This window comes from Tursiops truncatus, chromosome 4 (assembly GCF_011762595.2).
Source record: "Tursiops truncatus isolate mTurTru1 chromosome 4, mTurTru1.mat.Y, whole genome shotgun sequence".
Lineage (NCBI taxonomy): Eukaryota > Metazoa > Chordata > Mammalia > Artiodactyla > Delphinidae > Tursiops > Tursiops truncatus.
This window is the reverse complement of record NC_047037.1, coordinates 113,214,252-113,241,387: the sequence shown is the minus strand read 5'-3', so window position 1 is coordinate 113,241,387 and position 27,136 is coordinate 113,214,252. Positions and strand designations below refer to the sequence as shown.

Sequence of the window (27,136 nt, the reverse complement as noted above, 5' to 3'; positions counted from 1 at the left end):
GGTGGCGCAGTGGTTGAGAGTCCGCCTGCCGATGCAGGGGACGCGGGTTCGTGCCCCAGTCCGGGAAGATCCCACATGCCACGGAGCAGCTGGGCCCATGAGCCATGGCCACTGAGCCTGCGCGTCTGGAGCCTGTGCTCCACAATGGGAGAGGCCACAACAGTGAGAGGCCCGCGTACAGCAAAAAAAAAAAAAGAACAAAAAATCAGATACCAACTATAATAAATTCCCCCCTTTTCTGCTTTTGTACTAATTTTATGTACAAAACCATATTTTATATAAATCAATATAAGAGCAACCTTAAGAAAATGTGTGTAGGTTGTTCATGGTAACATAGATGTACATGTTTGACCAAAGAACTTTTAAATTATACATATCTTATAGTAAGCAACACAGAGAAATTTTATCTTCATATTGGTTTACAGTGTGCTATACTGATATGAGCTGAAGTGCATATTTTTAAAGGCATCATTAGTCTACCTTTAAGATTTGTAAAGAAAATAAATTAATAATAGGATCTTCATCCCCCATTAAATTTTACTTTATGTGGATAGTGTGTAGAACTAATGAGTGGGGTGGGTCAATTTAATACAGAATGCTACATTTGAAGCATATTTCCAAAAATCAATTTCACTGCAGTTAGACTTTTCCTCTAGACTAGACATTTGTCACCATTCGGTATACGTTCATCTCCGCTTTCTGTGGCCTTCTGAAGTGAACAAACTGGAACTCAGCTGGGCTTGTCTGGGAGCAATGAGTGGGTTCTTTCACATCTGTGTAATAATTGACAGGTCAGGAAATAGGCACGGTGTTCTCGCCAAGCCAGCGGTAAGGCAGATGAGAAGCCAGCTCTCCAAAATGTTACTTTTCAATGAAGTCTACTTAATAACTACAAAACTGGTAGGCAAATGGTTGGATTGATGTCATTGTGCCACATTTTGGAGCAACCTTATCACACAGAGGAGTGATAAAGAGCAGTATGGTGGTAACGTGTCTGTGTGTGTCTTACACTCAATGCAAAGATGACTACACCTTAGTGAAATATGCTGTGACAGATTTATCAAACGTGGGAAACTTTATTGATCGGCTTTTTTTTTTTTGGAGGGGGGGCTGCGTTGGGTCTTTGTTGCTGCACGCAAGCTTTTCTCTGGTTGTGGCGAACAGGGTCTACTCTTCGTTGCAGCGTGCGGGCTTCTCATTGCAGTGGCTTCTCTTTGTTTTGGAGCACGGGCCCCAGGCACGTGGGCTTCAGCAGTTGTGGCACTTGGCCTCAGTAATTGTGGCTTGAGGGCTCCAGAGCGCAGGCTCAGCAGTTGTGGCGCACGGGCTTAGTTGCTCCGTGGCATGTGGGATCCTCCTGGACCAGGGCTCGAACCCGGCTGCCCTGCCTTGGCAGGTGGACTCTTAACCACTGCGCCACCAGGGAAGCCCCCATTGATAGTCTTTTAAAATATGTTTTATGTTTCAAGTGTACACGTTTTCAAAGAACTAAGTTGTGTAGTTGTGAAAGCATTGATCTTATATGTAAAAATTCTTTTGTACCACAAGATTATCTGAATTTTGCTTTAACTGTTAGTACTTTGATTTGTTTTTTCCATAAAGGAAGAGAACTGTAGGAAATTAAAATCTGTCCATTTCACATTTGATCCAACATGAACTGTTTTCATTTATATCATCAGAGTTCCTTGTTCATCAATATAAAATAAGTTTTAAATCTTAAATTATGGGTCAATTTATAACAGTCAATTATTTTTCTCAATACGAAAACAGAAGTGTCTTTTTTCTGCATTGGTGAAATTTATAGCTGTGTTTCTGTTTTTATGTATTAAACGCAAATCAGAACAAAACAAAAAGATTGTCAGTAATGCTACCACTCAGAGATAATAACATAAAATTTTGGAATGCATCCTCTCAGAACATTTTTGATAGCAGTGTTTTTTTGTTGTTGTTGTTTTTTGTTTTTTGTTTGTTTGTTTTTTAAAAAGCGAGCCTATTAGAGTCAAAAGAACCAAAGTTCTAGAATCAATCAGGCATACCTGGGTTCAAATTCTCCCTCATTATTTGACTTAGCTAAGTCTTCAGTTTCCTTATCTGTAAAACTGAGATAAGAGTTGTTTTTATTTCCTGAGGTTATTATGAGAATTAAATCTTACTCTTACCTCAGTTCTGGGCACATAGGAAACATTCATTTGAATGTTAGCTGTTAAATTTATTGTTGAGGACATATTACCATAGCTGTTGTATTTACTTTAATCTATCCATTATATATAAAGGATTTTTTTTTAAACTGTCACTGTTAATTCAGAACTACTGGAAACCAGACCTTCTTGCATTTTGTCTTTATATTCATATTCTGTAAGCAGTCTTAATGTACACCAAGACTTACAGTTTGTGTTCATTCTAATCACTTCCTCTGCAGCCCCAAGTGCCCCACCACAGTCTGTCACTGTGCTGACTGTTGGAAGCCACAATAGCACAAGTATTAGTGTTTCCTGGGATCCTCCTCCCCCTGACCATCAGAATGGAATTATCCAAGAATACAAGGTAAGGCCCGGATGAAGAAGGAAAGTTCACAGGTAAAAGTGCCCAGAGAAGTCTCAGGGTCACATGGAGGGGGAACATTTCGAGTGGCCCTCTTATTGAGTTTGAGTGTAAAGTAATATTTTATATCTTTGTGTGACAGGTAAAGAAGCAAATGCATAGGATGCATAGAACCTAATTCCAAGGTCACAGATAACACAAACTCAGTTGGACACGCAAACCATAAGAATGCAGCGTTGTTGTTGTTGTTTTTTTTGTTTGTTTTAATAATGTGATTGCAGAACCTCAGGGATTTAGAGAGACAAGGTAGAGGGTAGATAGTGAAGCCCTATCCTAGGGAGTGCCTTTATCTTTGTTATTAGATTTCTGTGTAATGGGACTTAGAACAGCTGTTTTTAAACTGTATTCTCATAAAAAAGATGCTTCAGGAGTTTAAAGAGTTGAGATGGAGATAAGAGGGTGGGCAGTACCGCCTCCCACTGTAAATTCTGCTTTTACCAAGTTATTGGTAAAAGGTTCTGTAAAATATTTCATTTGAAAAAAGGGAGCCATTGAAAAAACAAATTGTGAAAAACTCTTATTTTTCAATTGATGAGTTTGTTGCTATTTGGAAACAGTATATATTCGTTGTTTCTTCACCATCATTTGAGCAACATCACTTAAGAATCACAAGTTGTCTAACTTTGAGAAATAAGGTTCTAATTAATTGTGATGTGATTAGACCACATGGGAGAGTAAAACACCTCATTAAATCTTGTAAAAATTTAAAAACTATGCTTTTTTGCTATTAATAAATTTTTATAGAAATCTGATAATAACATACTAAGTAGATCTATTAGAAAAGAAAACTAGACACCCCACCTCACCCAGGAAATTCATAGTTGGTATGTGAAATTAAGCTGAATAATTTTACTCAAAACATTGTTACTTCTAGGAAAAAATGTGAAAGTTAAAGTAGAATTTTCCTAAGTTAATGGTTAAGTTACTGAAGCAAATGGACTAAATTTGCATAAGAATTTATTTTAAAATTATTCCCATCACATTATAAAGAAATGTGAATAAGAAAATAAGAGTAAGTGCTTTTACAGTAGCATAATTATATAAAATCAGAAATTTTATAAGTGTTAGGACACATGGTTTTAAAAGCAAAACATTATCTACCCTGGAGTGTGTGTGTTTTTTAATGAGTTTAGGATTTTACTTTTATATCATCTAGGACTAAATATCTTCAACTTCTATTTATTTAAATATTGATTTTTTTCCACAACATGATAATTTTTCATAAGTTGTAAATTTTCTCACTCATATGAGATTGTCCTATTTTGGTAAAAATGTGTATATTTTGGTAAGGGCTAAATAACCCTTCACTAGTAACTTAGGTTTCATAGACTAAATAAAAGACATTTGCAATTCAAAGGCACTCTTTTAAAGAAAAAGTTTCAGGAACTTACCTCTTTCAGAAACAAGCAATGTACGTGTCCCCATGTAGATTATAAATACTGTATAATAGAAATACAAATAAGTACACACAGTAGAATTTTTTATAACACATTTTACAGTAACAGATTTCCATATCCCAAAAGAATGTATGACTTAAAATTTGATTCTTATTGGAAGTACAAGCCTAGCATCCCTCACATCAGTGTTTAAAGACTTCCCACCACTCTGTTCTCATGCATGTGTATGTATGTATAGATATGTTTTGATCGATATTAAGATTTGTTACTGTCAGTGTAAATATTGGCTTTAATTTTATCTCAGTCAATACCTATAACTTTAGTCAATTAATCTTGTTAACCACTTCTGTGTAAGTTAATATTTTCTTAAATGAAATATAAATTACTTCGATGTGCACCTATATACTTTGGATACTACAACTCATAATCACCATATTTTTAATAATTCTTTGCATAATAAATCTTGATAAATAAATTAAGCAGAGGAATTTGTGTGTTTTAGTCCATACCTAAACGCCATTTGTAATCAAGGACCACTTTCCAGACCTTGCAGAGGTGCTGAGGGAATCATTGTACTATGAGCATTCAGTGTTGATTGTAAAATATAAAGGAATGCTGCATAGTTTTAGCTTCTTTTGTTGTTCTTTAATACACACACACACATACACAGACACACACACCTATATATATATACATACATACATATATATATAAACAGCAGAAATTAGGCTTGAGAAAATGTCATTTACAAATACTTCTATAAGACTAGAAAATAGATTGGTCTCTACTAAAAGATTGAATCAATTATAATGAACTAATTACCAGAAAAAAATAATTTGATATTACCTTTACATTTCTATAGATCTGGTGTCTGGGGAATGAAACACGATTCCACATCAACAAAACTGTGGATGCAGCCATTCGATCTGTAATAATCGGTGGATTATTCCCAGGGATTCAATACCGGGTAGAGGTTGCAGCTAGTACCAGTGCAGGAGTTGGAGTAAAAAGTGAGCCACAGCCAATAATAATTGGTGAGTACCAATCCATATGATATGTGTTTTAGAATCAGTCAACTGGTAACAAGGTAGATTATTTTTTTGAATCTACATCCCAACAGTGGAAATACAGTAAATAATGAGTAATAAATGCACACATCATATAGGCAAATAAACTGACTAGAGCTTCTAACAAAATGTTTAGCAATTGCTTATGCTCTTAGGATTTCCACAAACTTCTTAAAATCATAATCATTAAGAGTTTACATGCTGAAAGTTGGTTTGAAAATTATTTTTAATCTATAGTTTCATTTGTAATTTTGATGCCTTTGAAATACAATAGGAAATGAGGCAGTTACTGAAGAAGGTGCATTATGTTTCAAATCTGTATACCTCCTCTTAGCCAGAAAAATGTCAAAAATTAACCAGAAACAGGCCAAAAGAAACTAGTAATCCAAATAAACTATCCCAAAGACGAAATCCCTATTCAATCTACTATCATCATTACAGAAAATTGCTTCCTATCACCATGGATTATGTTTGACTTTTCTTGAAATATATATAAATGGAGTCATACAGAATATAATATTTTGTGTCTGGCTTCTTTCACTAAACATAATGTTTTTGAGATTCTCCCATACATATATTATGCAATTCATATGTTTTATTTCTGAGCAGTATTCAATCATGTGAATGTATCGTATTTTGTTTCTGTGCTTTTCTCTTGAGAGAATGTGTAAGAAGATTTTTTGAGGACATATGTTTTTATTTCTTTTGGAGAATTACCTAGAAGTGGAATTTCTGGGTAACAGCACTGATGTAGTTTGACTTTATAAGGAACTCTAAATATTTTTTTCAAATTGTATAATTTTATACTCTCACTGGGACAGAATATGACTTCCAGTTTTTCTGCATCCTCACTGACATTTAATGTTGCCATCTGTCATTTTAGCCATTTCAGTGAGTGTAAGAGTCCCTCATTGTCATTTCAACTTCAATTTTCTTTGATGACTAATGATGTTGAGCAACTTCACATGTGCTTATTGGCCATTCACATATTTTCTTTTGTAAAATTTCCAAGCCTTTGCCTTTTCTAAAATGGTGTCATTTGTCTCTTGTTACTAAGAGGAGTTATTTGTACATTTTCAATATAAATTATCTGTCATAGGTTGTATCACAAATATTTTCTCCCAATTTATGGCTTTTTAGTCCTTTTCTTGATAGTCTTTTGATGAGCAAAAGTTTTCAATTTACATAATCTATAATTTATCAAATTTTTCTTTCATGTTTAGTACTTTCTAAGAAACTATGTCCTAATCTAGATAGCAAAGATATTTTCTTCCAGAAGCTTTATAGTTTTAGCTTTTATGCATAGCTTTTATAATTCATCTTAAAGTAATTGCATGTGATTTGAGGGTTGAGGCTTATTTATTTCCATATGTAAAATCAAAATGCATAGGTATCTTTCACTGAAAAAACTTTCCTTTCTCCAGTTAACTATATATGTGTGGATCCATTCCTGGATTCCCTGTATGATTCCATTTGTTTATATGTCCATCCATATGCCAAACCACAGTGTCTTGATTACTAATAGCTCATAGAAAGTCCTGAAATCAGGTAATGTGAATACTGCATCATTTTCTTCTCCAAAATTTTTTTGACTGTTCCAGACCTTTTGCTTTTCCATATACTTTTCAAATCAGCATGTCAGTTTCTACAAAATTACGTTGGAAGAAAAATTTGGAAAATTTTTTTCTACAAAATTATGTTGGAAAAATTATGTTTAAAAATACAGTGGATCTATACATCAAATTGGAAAGATTAAACATTTTCATAGTCAGTCTTTCTCTATGGGAATTTGATGTACTCTCCATTATTTGTCTTTATTTTTCTCAACAATATTTTGTAGTTTTCAGCATATGGCCTTAACATATATTTTGTTAAACTTTTTCCTATTTAATGTTTTTTACACTATTACAAGTGAATTTATAAAATTCCCTTTTTCAACTACTTTATGTTATATATAAATTTATCTTTATGTATTTCCCTTTTATCTTATGGCCTTACTAACTTCACTCACTTATTTTAATAGTTGCAAAATACTTTTTCTGAGTGTATTCAGATAATCATCTATTTTCTTTCTCCTTATTTGTGTTAATATGATAAATTCTATGGTTTCAAAGGTAATTAAACCTGGCATTCTAGGGATAAATCCCACTTGGTCAGGATATATTATGCTTTTTACAGATACTAGTGGATCTGATTTGCTAACATTTCGTAAAGAATTTTGCATCTATGTTCATGAGGGATATTGATAGGTAGTGTTCTTTTAATGTGTTCGTCAGGTTTTGGAATCAGGGAGGCTAGCTTTAATGGGTTGGGAAGTATTCCTTCCTCTTTTACATTCTGTAAGAGTCTTGGTAGGCCTGGTCCTATTTCTTCCTTAAATCTTCTAGAATTCAATGATGATATCTGTGCCTAGAGTTTTCTTTGTGAATTATTTTTATTGTTATGAATTTACATTTATTCAGATATTTTTTTCTTCTCTGTTGGTTGTGGTAAATGGATTTTTGGTGTTTGCCCACCAATGAATTTGTCTAATCCATCTAAATTGTTGAATTTATTATCACATGTTTATTTGCAGTATCTCCTTATTTGTAATCCCTTTAATTGTAATGTTTGCAGGATGAGTAGTAATGCCATCTCTTTTATTCATAAGTACTGTGGATTGATGCTCTCTCTCTCTTCTCCTTTTTCGTTGCCCCCTACCCTTTTTCTCTCTCTCTTCCCTCTCTCCAACTTTAATCTCGATAAGGATTTATCAATTTTATTAATCCTTTCAGTGTACAAATTTTGGCTTTGTTAGTTTTATTTGTTTTCTAATTAAGCGATTTCTGATATTTATTTCTTCTGCTTACTTTTATGTTGCTTCTTAAGATAGAAACTTATATCAATGATTTGGACCTCTCTTCTTTTCTAATACAAATATTTAAAGTTATAAATTTCCCTCTAAGCACTTCTTCAGCTGAATCTTACAAATTTGATGTGTTATGTTTCCATTTATCATAAAGTTGAAAACACTTTTCACTTTCCCTAAAAATTTTTGGGTTTTGCAGAAGTTATTTGGAAATGTGCTATTAAATTTCCAAATGTTTTGGTATTTTCCATATAACTTTTTGTTGCTGATTTCTAATTTAATTCCACTGAGGTCAGAGAGTGTATTTTACATGAATTTAGCTTTTTAAATATGGAGACTTAGTTTATGGCCCAGAATTTCGTTTTAGCGAGCGTGCCTTGTGCATTTAAAAACTATGTTCATTTTTATTTTTCTATATTGAAATGGAACGTTCAATAAATGTCAGGTCAAATCAGTTGGTAGTATTGTTAAAGTCCTGACTTATTTTCTGTTAATGCATTCTTTTAATTAATAAGAAAAGAGCCTGACAATTTATTATAATTATAGATTTGTATATTTCTCCTTTTTATGTTTTTGTTTCATGTATTTTGCTACTCTGTTTTAACTGAGTATATTTTAAGATTGTTATAGCTTCTAAATGAACTTATGCTTTTTTATTATGAAATGCCTCACGTTATTTCCTCGTAAGATTCTTTGTCTTGGAACTTACTCTGTCTGATGTTAGTACACCCGTGTAAGTGTTTGCGTTTTGTGATTTTTTTTTCCATCCTTTTATTTTAACTCCTATGTCTTTGTATTTAATGCACATTTGTATTATTTAAACTGCATATTGTGAGGCCTTATTTTTTATCCAATATGACAATCTTTGCCTTTTAATTGGAGTGTTTATTATCTTTAATGTGATCATTGATGTTTTGGAGGTTAGAATTACCCTTTTGCTATTTTTTTTTTTTAATCGGACTTTGTTCCTATTTTCCTAATTTACTGATTTCTTTTGGATGAATAAAATGACTTCCTGTATAATATTTTATGTTCACTATTGAATCGTTAAGTATACTTATTTTTGTAATGATTACTCTAGGATTAGCCTATGCTATATGGATCTTAGAAAATATAATTCCATTTTCCTCCCTTTCAAGCTTTTTGCTATTGTTCTACATTTTACTCCTGCACATGTAATAAAAACCAACACACAAACTAAAGTATTATTATTGATTTTGCTCTAAACAATCAACTATCTTTCAAATCAATTAAAACTAAGAAAAAATATTTTATATTACCCACCTTTATCTGATATTCTGTTCCTTAAATTCAGTCCCTGAGTCTGCCTGAGTTTTACTGTCTCTTTAACTCAGGAATGCTATTCAGCCATTTTTGGACTCCCCTTCGTTGCATCACATTTTAGAAATTGTCTCCAGATAGAAAGGTATGAATATCGTACGATTCCCCTTGTTTATTTCCTTTTTTCTCATAGTTCTGTCCTTTTGTTTCACATATTTTGCCTAGGTTTTCCTTGTTTATGGTGGGATGGCATGTCTCATTCCTGTTATTCTTTCATGGGCAGAAGTGGAAGTATCCAGTGAATTATTCAGCTTATATAATACAAATTCCATTTGTTCTCTTTTACATTTTTCATTTCCCTCTGAAATTCCCCATGTGTTCATTCATTAGGACTCTATTATTTTAAATTAATGAACATATTGTAATAGTTGCTTGAAAGTCCTTTCCTCCTAATTTCAACATCCATGTCATCTCATGGTCTATTTCTATTGATTACTATTCCTCTTGATCTTGGGTTATCTTTTCCTCATTTTTGCTATTGTGGTTGTTATTATTGTTTTGCTTGTTTTTGCATGCCTGGTAATTTTTTACTATATACTGGACATTGCAGAAAACATACTATACAATTTTGTGATCTTCTGAAGAATGTTGTTTTTCTTTTCCTGAGAGGCAGTTATGTTACTGGCTGGTCATCTCGATCTTGTGGTGGCTTGGTTTTTACATATTGTTAGTATGGACTATTTATGCTTTGACAATATTCTTCAGGCAAAACCTCAGTTTAATTTTTACTTCTAAGGCATAGTGCTCCTGGACTTTCGGTGAAAAGCCTAATATATTTATCTGGTCTGCCTAACTTGATGGAATTCAAACTTCAAACACAATCTTCTCTGCAGTGAGAGAGTCTGCTCAGTCTTTGCAGCCTTTTACCTTTTGAGTTTCACCAAATCCTTGAAATCGTCCTTCTGCCTGCACAATTCAGGGTTCACACTAGTACTGAGGGAGAATTTATACACAGATTTGAGAACATCACTCTCCTGTCTCTCCCCCTTTCACATGGTTTCTCCCTTAATTTTCTGTCACACTGGCAGCTGCGAAGGCTATCTTCTGACACCTCCTAGAAGTAAAAGACTGAGATTTTCAGCTTGAGTTCTAGCTCCCTAGTGCTGCATGGATTGAGCCCTCTAAGGGGATAGAAAGCCTCATAAATGCAGACTCTTTTTCTTGAGTGGTTTCATTCTTTCAAAAGGCAAATCCCTTCAGTTTACTCTGATTTTATTTGTTTGTCAGTGTCTTTATCTTTTTAAACGTTCTTCCTAGAGTTTATATATTTTAAAAATACTTGTCCAGAGTTTCATACAAGCCAATGTGCCATTTGCATTCTTTTCTGTTTATTTTCTAAAATATGCACATAGAACATACTACCAAATTTTGGGAAGCTGTTTCTTTTTACAATGTATTTATTATATAATGAAGAGATTTAATACTCAGTTGTCATGTTAAAATTTTTTAGATTCTCCAAGTATTCTTCCTTTTATATATTAAAAACATTTGAAAAGTTATAGTATTAACTTTTCTTTAAATTGCCTTCCCTTTCTCAATTAGTCATACAAACTGAATTAATTTCTTAACCTGAGGGAAACCTATAATCTTGCCCTTCTGAGATTTTCTAAAATAAATTGGAATAAGAAAGAAATACAGGTACACCCAAAAGGATTTAACAGATATAGATGAACTTATTCTTATTTCTACATATTTTCTAAATATTTAGAATATTTGTTATTTAGAAATAAGGCAGTAATTTTTCACTTAAAAAACATGAAACAGGGCTTCCCGGGTGGCACAGTGGTTGAGAGTCCGCCTGCCGATGCAGGGAACACGGGTTCGTGCCCCAGTCCGGGAAGATCCCACATGCTGCGGAGTGGCTGGGCCTGTGAGCCATGGCCACTGAGCCTGCGCGTCCGGAGCCTGTGCTCCGCAATGGGAGAGGCCACAACAGTGAGAGGCCCGCGCAAAAAAAATATATCTATATCTATATCTATATCTATATCTATATCTATATCTATATCTATATCTATATCTATATGAAACATGTTTGAAAGGTATAGCTTTCTATGAGAGCTCCTAGATAGGTAAACAAAGTTTTTTTTTTTTTTTTTTGCGGTTCACGGGCCTCTCACTGTTGCGGCCTCTCCCACTGCGGAGCACAGGCTCCGGACGCGCAGGCTCAGAGGCCATGGCTCATGGGCCCAGGCGCTCCGCGGCATGTGGGATCTTCCCGGACCGGGGCACAAACCCGCGTCCCTTGCATCGGCAGGTGGACTCTCAACCACTGCGCCACCAGGGAAGCCCGCTTCTTTTCTTTTTTCACTGCCCTTCTAGCATATCTATGAAAAAGATTAACTGAATGTAATTTTTCTAAATCAAAGATCAGTAGGATTACCAAATATCTATATTTTCCTTTCATGTTTTCTGTCATCTTTGGTAATAAATATAATTCTCAAGCATGGAAAAGTTGGTTTGTTTTGGTTTTGATTTTGGTTTGTAGTAGCTACCTATTTGCTTCACAATATTGGGGGATTTATTGTATTTGGAGGCAAGTAAAAATTGCAGTAACACCATTTCCCCAAGTTCATGTCATGACAGTTAAGAATAAACAATTGTATGGTAACTTAAAATAATAATGTTAACTAAGATTATTTTAAATCAAATGGAAAGTTTTGCTTAACTCGTATTATTTTAAAAAGACTGAGTGATCAAGTGGATAATGAGTACCTTTTAATTTGTTTATATATCATACTTTTCAAATTTTTCTATGAAATAAAAAATAATCTAATAAGTAATATTTCTATCTCCTTTTCATGTAGTTAGAATACACAATATCCAAGACATAATTATAGAAAATAGAATTGTACTACTTGAAATAAACACACACACACACAGACACGCACATGCACACACACACACACACACAAGCACAATTCAACCTGGAAAAGGCTATTTGTCCTTGAGAGATTTATTTCTTTTTAATATCTACTGTTGTACTGAAGAAGCCTTTAATTGTTTCTTCAATTACCCTTGCATATCTACCTCAACATCTTGTCTGATAACCGTATCTACACAACTGTTATTCCTTATTTGAAAAGTGATTTAGTGATGGCTAATCTCCATTTCTCTTTCAATTTACGCTTTTCCTATTGTCTATTCAGTACTGGAAACAGCACTTGAAGTGACTCAAGCTCTTCCTCACTTCCCCTTTGCTTTAATTAAATCATGTATTGGCATTTGATGTAATTTATGGCTGATAATTTTAGATTTGTTTTATGCCAGACAATGTACTGTTTCATCTATTCTTTCTCAGCTTAGTTTTTATTCCAAAAAGTTACATTAAGGGACCTTTAATTAAAATTTGTATAAATATAATAAATAGCCTTACACAGACTTAAAAGTAGTATTGTTCTTTTATTTGCTGTCTCCACTGGTAAGGTGACTTTTACATCAAAATGTCCATAATTTTATATGTTTGCAATTACACACACACAAATACAACCAAATACACTTATATATATAAGCATCAAACAGCATGTCATATAACAAAATTACATTGACTTAAAATTCTCAGTAATCTTGCTTAGTAATATACCTATTGTTTCCTTAATCATTTGCCTATTTCACGCTTACCTTACATAGTTGGTAATAATATGTTGAACAACTGCAAACTTTCACAGTAATAGGTACAGTCGAATCTGATGTGTCTAATTAATTTTTAGTCCAACAAATTAGTTTTGTTCTTCATTACTGTCCAGTGGGAGGAAGACATTATATTTCATTATATTTTTTTGTCTGAAAGAACAATGGAGTGTTACAGGTCACACACATCCCATGTCTGTGCTCTAATTAGTCCAACTGACGACATTGTTTTAAAAATACTAGCAGCACAAGAAATACTCATACACTTTGGGTAACATAAGTAAATTTTTCATTATCTTCAATAAGACATTTTATGGATCTTTTACACAAATGAAGGATGAATTTTCTTTTCTGTTTGTGCTATAAGGTGTTTTCTTTTTAGTAACTACTAGTGTTTAACACAATCACCAGATATATGTGTTGATATGTCTCAAGTTGAAAATATGAGCTCATTTTAAATACATTTCTGATTATGTTTATATGTATAGTAACTAAGAGCAGATAGATTAGGAGAATGAACCAGCTTCAGTACATAAGTGAAGCTAGTTTTTAAATCTGGAAATTAACACAAAAGACGTTTCAAGAATGGAATATTAGACTATAAAAAATGCTAGCAGCTATAACAAACAAGTAGGCATACAGATTGGCTTAACAAAATAAAAGTTTCTTTCTTATTCATAGCCCAGTCTAATATGAGTCAGCAGAATGGAGGATGGGGTTTCTACCCCATAAAATTCTTCACGGAACTTGGCTCCTTCCATCAATGGCTCTACGTCTCTTAGAGCAGGGGTTCCCATCCCCTGGGTTGCGGACTGGTAAGCACCAGGCCGCAGAGCAGGAAGTGAGAGGCGGGCGGGCAAGCTTCATCTGCCCGTCACTCGCATTACCGCCTGAACCTTCTCCCCTCCTCCACGCCCGCCCGTGGAAAAATTGTCTTCCACGAAACCGGTCCCTGGTGCCCAAAAGGTTGGGGACCACTGTCTTAGATGGTCAGCATCCTGCCGCAGATCCCTCGTTTCTATCCAACATGCTAGGAAAGAGAGTGTGACGTATTGTCACAGTGGTTTATGGGTCAGAACCGGAGGTAGTATGCATCTGCCTGTGTACAATTGGCTAATATTCAGTCACTTTGTTGTACTCAGCTACAAGGGAGGCTGGGGAATATAGGCTAATTTTCTGCCCTGGAAGAAAGGTGAAACCTTGGTAAACAAGTCACCTATTGTTTATGGGACTCTCACATCTAGATAATTTACAACTTCTATTCCCACCTGAGTGGCCCTTAAAGTAACTCTTAGCCTTATATGGGCTATAATCACTGTGTTCTTATTAACCTCTTTACATACATCGTCTCAATTAATCCTCCCAAATAAATGAAATAGTACTGTTGCCAACTAACAGAAACAGGGATTCCAAAAGATTAAGTGCCCTACATAAGCTCACTGCTTACTTAGCTAGTAAGTGGCTGAGATGATACTCAAATGTGGAATTTCAAAGACCTTGCACTTTCTAATATCTTACAGTGCCATGATAACTGAAACAATGAGAATTACACATTCCTGTGATGTGATATGCTGAAATTTGCCATTTATATTTTGCTTACAATTTATTTTTTAAGTATTGGATTAGTTACTAATGAGATATGATATTAACATAAGAAATCACTTAATTTCCAGTGCCTGAATTCATCCATCTCTTAAACACATAAATCTTTGCTCTTCAGTGATATTATGATTCCGTGAGTTTTAAACCTGTTTAAAAATGTGGATTGAGATTTTCTTTATTACCTCTGAGAGGGCTAAATTGTCAGACACATGACTACTAGAATCATCTTAGTCCATATTTAAATGTATGTTTTTGTTACATAGACCTTAGAATTAATTTTCAAGTTGTTTTGTATCCAGCTTTCAAGTGGATTTTCAAATTAGTTTCAAATACGTTAAGGACATTTAGGAATTTTATCTTTTCATGATGTTTTAACTGTAGATACTAATCTCTATGAAAAGATATTTACATAATTGTCATTGTTTAATATAGTAATTTTAATACCTTCCAGAAAATTAAAGTATGTTTGATCAAAATAAGACCTTTGGTAGAATACTAAAGGCAATATTTTGAACATTTGTATTTAGGCAGTGCTGTAGGGGGAAGGTAATTTTCAAATACCTGGCGTTAAATGTTATAGTTGCTTTTTTTAAAAAAATGAGAATTATATTACAAAATGCTTTACCTAACTGAAGAAAGGTTACTATTATTTCAGCTCACAGCACTTGTTTTAGTATTTATTTATGAGGCAGTAAATCAAGAAGTGGTTCTGAATCTGTCCACAGCAAAACAAAACACAAGGGAGCAATGTTCTTAATCACATTTCAAACTTATTATTTGATTCTTTTTCTGAAACTTACAAAATATGCTTACCAATAAATTGTGACAGGCTCAGGACACAACAAATATTACCTGCTTCAAAGAATGTTCTGATCTTCTGTGCCTTTGGCATACCATATATGTATTTTTGTGGGGTTTTTTGTCTTAATATTTACTAACACTAACACTGTTGTTTCTTCCATAGGGGGAAGGAATGAAGTTGTCATTACTGAAAACAATAACAGCATAACTGAGCAAATCACTGATGTTGTGAAGCAACCAGCTTTTATAGCTGGTATTGGTGGTGCCTGCTGGGTAATTCTGATGGGTTTTAGCATCTGGTTGTATTGGCGAAGAAAGAAGAGAAAGGGACTCAGTAATTATGCTGGTAAGAGGCTATTTCCAGCTAAAAAAATGTCTTATCTTTAGAAATACGACAAAATTCAAGGGAAGGAATGGAATGGAATAACTGAATGAATGAATGGATGTTTTGGGCTTGATTTAAACAATTACAGACAACATGCTTTAATGCACTGCTCTTCACCATATCACATTATGACCATAAGGCAATCTTTTTGCTTGTATCTCCAAGGAAGCATAAGAAGAATGCACACTGATAAAGTGCTTAGACATTTTTCTCAACTAGTTCAACACACACACACACACACACACACACAGACTTTGCATGCTATGACACCGTTGTTTGAAAAGTGAATTTAAGCAAGAGCATTCCTAAAATGCTCAGAAAAAAAGAGAAAAGATTTGAAATGTAGTTCTTTGTATTTCATGATACAGATTACAATACAATCTGTGTCTCAGATGGAAAATACAAACGAAGCAAAAAAAATCTCACCAGGATTGATGAGACTGATGAGGCATGAATTAAGTGATTTACTAGTCACTTAAATAGGATGTCTATTTCAAAGGGACCAATAGGCATTTTAGAAGGAAGAAAAAGGAGAAGGAAAAGAAGCAGCAGAAGAAAAAGAAGACCGTTGGTGTTCTACTTATTCGCAAAAATGTTTTCTTCTTAGAATCAAGAACAGGAATTTTAAGGATGTCCAAAATTATGGCCTTCAAAATACTTCCAAGGAAGAGAGAGAGGGAGAAAATTATCAATCAGTGATTGAAAAATGAACTCAATACTGAAGCTATATTCAATTACAGTTTAAATTGCAATAATTTTAAGTACTTTCTCTAACAATGATCATCAAAAGAAATTGTCTCACAATATTTCACACTTTGTAGAATTTACAAGGGAACAATTTTAATTTGCCATCATCCTACAAATATTTTAAAATTTTTGAGATATTTTATTCATCTTCTATTTCTAATTTTTACTTTAGTAAGAAACATAAATGTGTTAGGTGACTTTGACAGAGGCTTCAATTCTTATTAAGTTTATCCGCTGCTGTAGCTTGTAGGTGTCTGAGCTTCTGAGAATAGTTCAAAATAAAAGGAATAGCACCCACTTGGTTGCCTTTCTTGTTATTCGATAGCATTTAAATACGATCATTTGACGATCACACTGTGGCTCATGTCTATATTTTGTGAAAATAAGTTTATTAGTTACTGGTTAGAACAAATTCCCAGGACTAGAGAAGGTAGTATAATGTATCCATTGAAAAGAGCCTTTCATGCTTTGTGACTTGCTATTGCTCTGCCATTCTCATTTCTCATTGGTTGCTGATGCCAGCATCCTTACGCTTTGTCATCTGAGTGCTTTATCATCCTACCAGTGAGTGATTCTTCCTGGAAAGGTATGCTGGGCAATAACTGCTGAGTGTCAGAGTCATGAACGTTAATGATACTTTAACATAACTTCTTGTTTTGCAGTCCAGTCCTCTGCTTTCATTCCCTGAAGGTATTGTCCATCAACCTGTCTGTTTAGTCAGTCACCACGTTCCATTTCGTCTCTGTGACATGCTCATATAAATCACATGAGAAATAAGGAAGAATGATTTAATTCAAGGACTATTTTTATGTTTTATCTCATTGCTTGGCTTTAGTGAAAATAATAAAAGATTGACTATGCTAGCCACTTCAGTACGAAGTTCTAAGATGCCACGTTTGGAGTGTTGCATTTTTACCCTCCACACATCTTTATTCACTCACTCCTTCAAAATAGCATAGGTCTTGTAATTAGTAGTTTACGTTTTTAGTAAAATTATGTCAGATAGCCTTTCTTCTTCTTTTTTTTTAAACAGCAGTTCTTTGCAAAACCTATGCATTTAATTTAAAAATATCTGTTGGTCTTTGAGCTTGACAAGAGTAGTACATTTCCTGTTATCAGTTCTCATTGTGATTGATATCCATCTACTTGTAGAAGAACTACTAACTCGGAAGGTGCTATGCACTTCAAGTATTTTGGAATTAGGCCAAGCCACAGAGCAGCCTTTCTGAACCTTTATACTTAATTGATAGATGGCTGACTCTCAGAATGGATTCACCTTCAGCTGGTAATTTGCCTTCCAGCAACTGCTGTTCTCTTCTAGGTGAGAAGCAAATGAAAATCCAAACCACAGGTACTTAGTATTGCATATCTGACCTGGCGATATTCTCTACACATTTCCCTCCATAAATATCCTATCCTCCACCTCCTGGAATTTTTATATTCTTGAGAATATGAGGATTTTAAATAGGAATGATTAGTGTAGTATGTATTTATCATATGTTTAAATTTCTGATATTTCATGCATGAGCTAATGATCCATTTTAAGAGCACAGGGATTTCGTACAGGGATATTTTTCTCTGAAGTGTTTTATAAAAATTATAGAGAAAATAGTCTATGTGTACTAGTTCTGTTTATTTTTGGTTTTCATAAAAATTTCTCTGGAAATCTTATAATTTAACAAGCATGAAAACTGAACCCAGTAACATTAAAGCAATGTAATTTTACTCACAAAATGAAAAGTCTAATGTTTCCACTTTTTACTACATGATAATATCTATATTGTTTCAAAATTTTCTTATTGATTTATGATAGCAATAACATTTTTTTTTCAAATAAATGAAAGTTTACTTTGGGATCGGTATTTAAATTAATTTATAACAAAAAATGTCTTCATTTATTTCAAACCCCAAATTTGATCTTGGATTATACTTAAACTCTGCTGCAATTGATGTAAATTAAGAAACATGCATTTTAATAATGCTAGACTGATCCTAAGTAGAATTGAAAAGCAGGTAAAATTTGATTTCAGCACTTGCTTTTTCCCACTTCATTCCAAGTCTTTTTAACCATCACAGGTAGATTTTATTTTATTTTATTTTATTTATTTATTTTTTAATTTGTTTTTTTTGCGGTACGCGGGCCTCTCACTGTTGTGGCCTCTCCCGTTGCGGAGCACAGGCTCCGGACGCGCAGGCTCAGCAGCCATGGCTCACGGGCCCAGCCGCTCTGCGGCATGTGGGATCTTCCCAGACCGGGGCACGAACCCGTGTCCCCTGCATTGGCAGGCGGACTCTCAACCACTGTGCCACCAGGGAAGCCCCACAGGTAGATTTTAACCACCAGAGGGAAGTTTTTAACTAGTGGGGAGAAGAAATAACTCGCAGAGTGGAGAATCTAACTCTCGGCAGGATACTTTCACTCACTCTGTACAGGCAAAAACTCACCTGCTGATTTTATTGTGGCTAATCTTTGATTCTCCATCTCCATGTGGAAAATTATATTTGAATGCTTAAAAGGAAGGTAAAAAAAAATGGCATGCTACTCAGTGTTGATATTTTTCTTATGTTTCAGAGGATTTAACATATTGATCATAGAACACTAGTGGATTAGCACCTTAGATTGTAAAAGCAACTATCAAGAATCAAATGTAAACTTATACACTTAAATGATCTGAGAGTAGAATTTGGCCTGAACATGTTTTTGCTCCTTTACATAGAAGATCTTGGAGATTTCCCCAGGGCAAAATTACACACTAACTTCCTATTCAGTTTTTTCCTATTTATTCTTTATTTAAATTCTTCAGACACAAACACGCACAACAGCTTTGCTCGTGGCTCAAAGAAGGGCAGCTGGGATGAGAAAGGTATCCTCATATCTCATATTCTACATTAAATCATTTTATATTTTTCTAGAGTAACATGCAGTGTTATTTATGTTAATCTTCACTGAACACTAACAGTCTGCTTGTCACTGCATGTGAGGTTCCTGATTGCCAGAAGAATTCACTACCTGAATTACTGGGTGAAATAGAATTGTAAACATGTTTAGGCAGAAAATACTAGGTGATTTTGAATCTAGAGTAAATGTTTGATTATATGTATTAATGGTATTTGTGAATAGAAAAGTGAATGACATAAGTTTGAATAAAAGCCATGAAGCCTTCATGAAGATTCTATATATTGTATTATAATCTTCATGAAGGCTACACGACTCTTTTCAAACTTATGTTGTTCATATTCACAATTTTTAAGTCACCAACTTTTTAATGAAAATAAACATTTTCACTTTTAAAGGGGTGAGTTCTATTTTATGAATATTACCTTTGAGGAGAACAGATTTTATTAAACTCAGTAAATATATATAATTTAATAAGTGAGCAAATTATGAAATACCAAACACTTCATGCATAGGTTTTAAACCCTTGGTGAAATTATTTGACAAAATGACCCTAAGACAGCTAAAAGATTTGATGGAATTTTTATACTCTGATTATCTGGGCTTGAGTTAATGCTTATTAAAAGAGGATTAATCTACATTCATAGTTGAGAAATAGCTTATCAGGAAGGGGAGTGAGGCTTGGCTGGCAACATTAAAGTTTCCATTTGGAGTAGGAAAATGTGGCCTACTAGAGATAGGCACTCTGAAAGCTTCCTTACCTCAAAATGTCAATTTACCACGTAGCTCTGTTTCCCTTCCCCCTCAATTCTAGAAAGCGAGAGATTAGGATTAATCCTGTCAGATAATAGTAGAGGTACTTTGTGTATGATATGAACTTGCAAAATCTCTTTACCTTATATCTTTTATAAATATTGCAATAAATTCAGAATATTTAATGCAATTCTAAAACATTTAAGATTGTGGTGTCTATAGAGCTTTTTGGAAACCTTAGCACTAGTCAGTTAGTTTTAGCAATAAAAACTTCTCTATGTTGCTCCCTTGAAAATTCTTAATTTTAGATGCTAGCAGAAACTCCTGGTAAAGATTCACACTTATTTCAAATTTAATTCTGATAAGCACAAAGTTACCACACTGTGATTATCAAAATAGTGACTAGAGCAAGATTGTCCAACCACCTACCCTCCTCACCCTCTTGCTTTCAGCTTTAAGGCAGTTCAACATCTCTGAAATGAGAGCTACCTCAAAACAGTTTTCACTTTGTTGTGGCATTTATTTTTATGTTTTTCTCTCTCTGCACACACAAAAAATGCTGACCAAAACACCAAATATGACTTCCATTTTAGGAGTTCTGATTGTTCATCCTTAGCACAGGCTGAGCGGCCATGGCTCATGGGCCCAGCCACTCCGTGGCATGTGGGATCTTCCCGGACCGAGGCACGAACCCGTGTCCCCTGCATCAGCAGGCAGACTGTCAACCACTGCGCCACCAGGGAAGCCCTCTAGTCTGCTTTTGATCTCATGGTCTAATAGAACTCAGTTATTTTTGGTCTACTTTTCAAAATGGAACAAATCTAAAGGTTTCAGAGCATGGGAAGAAAAGGATACTCGAAAAAGTGTTCTCTCTTTTTCCCTTGCTTTAAAAAGACAACTAATCAACGTTATTATGTAAAGGTATTGTTTTTTGTTTTTGTTTTTCTCTCCTGATAGAAACATACAAAATTGAAGATTCTCATGTATATCAAATTGTATCCATGGGCCATTTTAAGTCAATTATGTATTTACATAATGACTGTGTATTTTTGCCTTTGTAGAGTTGGTATGCAGAGGTACGAAGATAAATGTCTTTATGAAATATTTTGACGGTCTTTTAGCGGTCTAGAACCATTTGAAAACAGTTTAATGATTTAGAATACAAATAGGAAATCGATATGTCTTGAAAGTTTTGAAATTTAAAATTCTTTTATTCACACCATTTAATTCTCATTTGGTAAATATGGACCATATCATAGAGTCCATACACTAACACAGCTGTAAATTAACTTGATAAATTTTTTTTTCAATTTTTTATTGTGGTAAAATAAACATTACATAAAATGTACTATCTTGACCATTTTTAAGTGTACAATTCAGTGGCATTAAATACATTCATGATGTGCAACCATCACCACCATCCATATCCATAAATCTTTTCATCTTCTAAAACTGAAAATCTATATCCAGTAAACAATAACTCCCTATTCCCCCCTCCCCCAGCCCCTCACAACCGCCATTCTTCTTTCTGTCTCTATGATTTTGACTACTCTAAGTACCTCATAGAAGTGGACTCATACAGTATTTATCTTTTTGTGACTGGCTTATTTCACTTAGCATAATGTCCTCAAGATACATCAAAGGTTTAGCATATTTCAGAAATTCCTTCCTTTTCAAGGCTGAATGATGTTCCATCGTGTCTATGTGTACACTTCGCTGATCCATTCATCCATCACTGGTTGCTTGGCTTGCTTCCACATTTTAGCTACTATGAATAATGTTACAATGAACATGGATGTACAAATACCTCTTTGAGACCCTGTTTTCAATTCCTTTGGAAATGGAATTGATGGATCTTACGGTAATTCTATTTTTAATTTTTTGAGGAACCAACATACTGTTTTCAACTATGGCTGCACCATTTTACCTTCCACCAACAGTGCACAAGGGTTTCAATTCCTCCACATTCTTGTTAATGCTTATTTTATGTTTCTTGCATAGCAGCCAACCTAATAGGTGTGAAGTAACAGCTCATTGTAGTGGGTTGGCCAAAAATTTCGTTCTGGTTTTTCCGTAAGATCTGAATGAAATTTTGGCCAACCCAATAGTTTTTTTTCTGCGCTACGCGGGCCTCTCACTGTTGTGGCCTCTCCCGTTGCGGAGCACAGGCTCCGGATACACAGGCTCAGCGGCCATGGCTCACAGGCCCAGCTGCTCTGCGGCATGTGGGATCTTCCCGGACCGGGGCACGAACCCGTGTCCCCTGCATTAGCAGGCAGACTCTCAACCACTGCACCACCAGGGAAGCCCTAACCCAATAGTTTTGATTTTCACTTTCCTAATGATTACTGATGTTGAGCATCTTGTCAGGTGCTTATTAGCCATTTGAATGATATCTTTTGGATAAGAATTTCAGTGCTGCATCATAATACTTTAAAATTTACAGTTTATGAAAAATTTACCATTGGTAAGTACATGAAGTTAAATACAACTTAATTTCTGTGCTTCTGCTTCAGTTCTCCTCTTTTGCTCTAATATCATTTATTGCTCTGACAGTAACAGAAAATTTGGGTGAGGAAAAAGAGCATCTAAGTTAGAGAGAAGGGCTCAGCTTCTCCCCATGTATCTCCTAAGCAGCACATTTGGAGGTGTAGCCCATCAGTACCTGCTGATTTGCATATTCACAATGATATTCACAGCATTATCTTAGCTCTCTTTTACCAGAGTAAAACAATCACTTGATAGTCCATTAAAAATCCACATAACTAGGAAGTCACATCAGATAGAAAGCTAATTAGCTGTACTGTTTTCACATTTTGTGTTTTTTCCTCCTAATCAGGCCTGTATTTAATACCACCAGTGCTCAGTTCTTTTCAATAATTGTTTCAGATCAATTTTTTATTGTTGTTCTTAAAAGCAGTTATTAAAGGGACCCAGTGTGGTGTGGATACACTGCTGATTGTTGATTCCCAACACCTGAATCCATCAGGAAGCAGATAAGTGATCAGTATTCTTTTATTTTCTCCAAGGAGCTGTCCATAGCCAGTCGTGGGCAGGTACAAAGTTTATGTAAGGATTGTTTTATAATTCACTTGACAAGTTACCTAAAAACTTGATACGGCAATGTACTTTTAGGTGCCAAGATGTTTCTGAAAGCACTGCTTCATGAATTCCTGAAAGAACCTTAGCCATCTTATTGCCTAATTATGATGCCATGAGAGATATATCCTTAGATGACCTTAGGGAAGGGATTGGGGAACTACATTTAGAAAGTTATAAGATCTAAAGAGTAATCATATTTATTAGCTCAAACTTGAGAAAGAGGTGAATGATGGAGAGATTATCCAAATGAGAAAGTATTTACTATGTGTGCACTTTAAGTAGCAATATGTCCTTAGTTTATTAAAAATATGAATCAGTTCATAAAATTTTATTTTTACTTTTGCTTACCAAGTAATCACAGGAAATCTAATCAGTATCTTCCAAAGATAGGATATGTTGGATTCACATCTGTAAATGGTATTTTTGCCTTCATCCCCAGGGATTGGTTTAGCTGATCCATACTAATTTTGGTCAGAATTGCAATTTTGCAATCCATAAACTTCTAATCACCAATTTTTTTTCCCAATGATTTTCTAGTTAAGTAATTTTGTGGCAAAATTTGGTCGAAAATAATATGAAGTTATTTATAGACTTTTTTCCACTAATCATGAATATTCACATCTCATTGCAAAAACAATAATTTTAAATACATTTGCTGCCTTGGACCCTCCCTGCAGTATGCATCATATTACCTATCTCAGATCTGAAGCATTTTGAATTCCAAGTAAATTTAGCTGCAAAGGTTTTGGATACGGGATGATGGACCCAAACTGATATCTACCTTCTTTGGCCAATCCTTGAAGCCCACTTTCATGTTGTTAGCTTTGTAGAATGGAATCTAGTGACCAGAGGGAGTGGATTCTTCAGCTGTGGCCCTCCTGGATACTTCTTGATATTGCTAATAAGTTCCACAGTTTTAAAAAGGACTTAAGTTTTGTAATCATTATATACAATTGGAATATATTCATTATCAATTATTTGAAAGTTTCATTTTTGTAAGAGTTGGCTAATGAAACAAAGCACCCGATACATCATGTATTCTCCATTCATTACAGTTCATGTCTTTGTAATTATAGTATTTCAACTCAAAGTGCTTCTTAATGTCCCTAAAAGGATCTGTGATGGGGAGGAATGTGTTGTCAATCAGTACTTTCACTTGTTTCATTAAAAGGATATTATCTGTTTGGACTATCCTGTTTCAGTTTCAACTATGTGCATTTTGCATTATGCCCTCTGATTAGGACACCTCTATGTTAACATTAAAAGTCAAGATTTGATAATTCCTCGTTATTGCATGTCGATCTTCCAATACCATGTATATACCAATTGACACCCAAATAAAAATTGCCCCTTTGACTTAACCATATGTTTGGCTTGAGGAATATTTCAATGTCTTATTAAAGATGGAGCAAATGATAGCTTTGCTTTAGACCAAACCACTGCTTCTTATTCTCTGTACAATTATGTTAATTATATTTTGTTAAAATTCCCAGAGGTTTCAGCTCTAAACTAGGGGCCAATATGTAGTTGTTATTAATCATAATTAATATTGACTACTTGTGTATGTTTCTTTTTTTTTTACAGTTACATTTCAAAGAGGAGATGGAGGACTAATGAGCAATGGAAGGTATACTGAGGAGATTTCTTAAATTATTATTTTTAATCAGGACTGAGGAAACTCTATAGTAAGAGGCTATTATTGTAATAAACAATCACTTATAAGTGAGAATTCTAGGAGGAATTAAACGGCTCACCACAAGGTTTAATGGCCTATCTGTTGTGCACTTTAGAGGAATCAAGTCCAGATGTTTCATATCTCCCAGAGGCCCCTGAAGAAATTAGTAGTAAATATCACAAGGAATGTATTCATTTGTTAGCAGGATGTTTATTGCATTAATTAGACATTAGCAAATGAAGTTGCTGTTGTTTAAGACTCCTTATTGGTTCTCACTAAATTGCTGTGAGTGAACAATTACACATAATCGATCACAAAGTAAATGATTCATGGATGATGAATAGGCTGTAGATTGATCAGACTGGATTCCACAACTTTGGATACTCAATTGAAATTGATAAAAGTTGATAACAAACCCATATATCCTCATCTATTTTCCCTTTGCCGATATGGAGATTGTAATTAGGCTCTGGTAATAACTTCCAATCTCCCATTTAATCAATATTTTAGCAAAAAGAGATTAGGTCTAATGAGAGCTAGTGGATGTAGCAAGAAAGCAGTTGTATCTTCTTATTGCAGTTTCCATAGAAACACATGTTTCTCTTAGGGATTGTATCACAAAGGGTCTATCAGAAAAAAAAGTACAATGACTATAGATGTTGCTGTATCTTTGTAAATATGCTAATAATCTGGAAAGTGACCAGAATCCCATCTTTTATTTTAAAGATGGGAATTCTTTATTAAATAGAATATGAAGGAAGTTTTCTTCGTAGATTATATACACATGCTGGATCAGACCACAGTGGATCTTTAAAAAAACCTTTAATATTCTCCTAACATTTTCAATTTAGAGAACCTGAAAATGTGCTATTGATGGAACAGTATAAATACTGTTCATTAATTTCCCTTAAGTTCCTTGCCTCTAATCAAGCATGAGGGCCCATATCAGGGGTTATAGCCTATAGGGGACAGATAAATATGGGAGCTGCAGGAATTAAGGAAGCAATAGTTCAAAGTCCTGGAAATGGCTGATACTGAGCAGTTGTTCCCTTGAGGTGCCAGTTTATCATCAGACCTTGTTTCGGGATGCTGCTATGTTACCAGTTTCCCACCAGTTTCAGGGAAGACGACTGAATTCATTTGGGTATCAGCAGAATCCCAGGCAGCACTCTTCAGCTTCCACTGACAGGGTTGATCTATATATAGCCTAGTGAACTGCTAAAGTTCCTTAATTCTTGAGAGCCTACAGATTTTAATTTGAAAGTGAATTAAAATCTTAAATTCTTTAATCCATTTTAGTTCATGAGACTGATGTCCAAATCTCTCATTGAGTTCCATGGATTGATTTCCTTTTAATTCCTGTTTTAGCCGCCCAGGTCTTCTAAATGCTGGTGATCCCAGTTATCCATGGCTTGCTGATTCATGGCCAGCCACGAGCTTGCCAGTAAACAACAGCAATAGTGGCCCAAATGAGATTGCGAATTTTGGGCGCGGAGGTAAGTTATGTTTTTCAAAATTTTTTCGTTTATTTGTTTTCTTGGCTTTCCTAGGTGTTTTGAAAAAGGCATACTAAAAAGTATTTTCTTCCATAATTAAATTTAGTGATGCACATGTACATATAATGCTGTACATTTGCTAAGTATTTTATTATAAAACTGTTGTATCTATTATCTTGAGTAAAACTAAGCTTTTAAGGACGTCATCACTAACCAAGAAGATAAATATTCATAATACATTTGGTTTTGGAACTATTAGTACAAGATTACGAAAATCAGGAACGATGCTGCCAAACAGGGCTTATGATTTCAAACTAGTCTTTTCACTTCTCTGATTTTCATTCAATATATATTTATTAAGCATGTCCTGTGTATCTGGCGCTATAGCAGACGGTAAAAATATAATATCATATAAGGAGCAGACACTTAAGTAAGTATAACAACATGTTGACAGAGAGCTTTTCTGTAGTTCTACAACTGATAGTACCCTAAATAAAAGACAAAAAATGCTAAGTGGCTGACATGCTAAGGTCTTCAAAAATTGGTACCAGGGTCCTCCCCATAGGTCTTTATAAGGAGACATAATTGGACCTACTATAAATAATCACCACCTTCCCCTCTCCATCTTTTCATCCAGTCACTAGGAGAGCAATAGGTTTAGAGAAAGATGGGACTAGAGAAGTCTCAGGCCCCATTGTTCCGTTCAGCCGATACATGAGTTTTTCCTTAGCAGGGGATTGTACAGACAGTAAATGGACTGGAGCTGCCTTGCCAGTACCCCAGATGAAAGAGCTGACC

At 34.6% G+C, this 27,136-nt stretch overlaps 1 protein-coding gene across 1 annotated transcript in view; it reads left to right on the top strand.

Annotated features, from left to right (window-relative positions):
• ROBO2 (roundabout guidance receptor 2) overlaps positions 1-27,136 on the top strand; it is a 197,957-nt gene that overhangs the window by 121,771 nt on the left and 49,050 nt on the right. Inside the window, exons 14-18 of the mRNA XM_073804650.1 lie at positions 2,420-2,544; positions 4,861-5,032; positions 15,448-15,630; positions 24,752-24,794; positions 26,211-26,338. Coding sequence (XP_073660751.1) covers positions 2,420-2,544; positions 4,861-5,032; positions 15,448-15,630; positions 24,752-24,794; positions 26,211-26,338 — 651 coding nt within the window. The remainder of the gene's footprint in view (positions 1-2,419; positions 2,545-4,860; positions 5,033-15,447; positions 15,631-24,751; positions 24,795-26,210; positions 26,339-27,136) is intronic.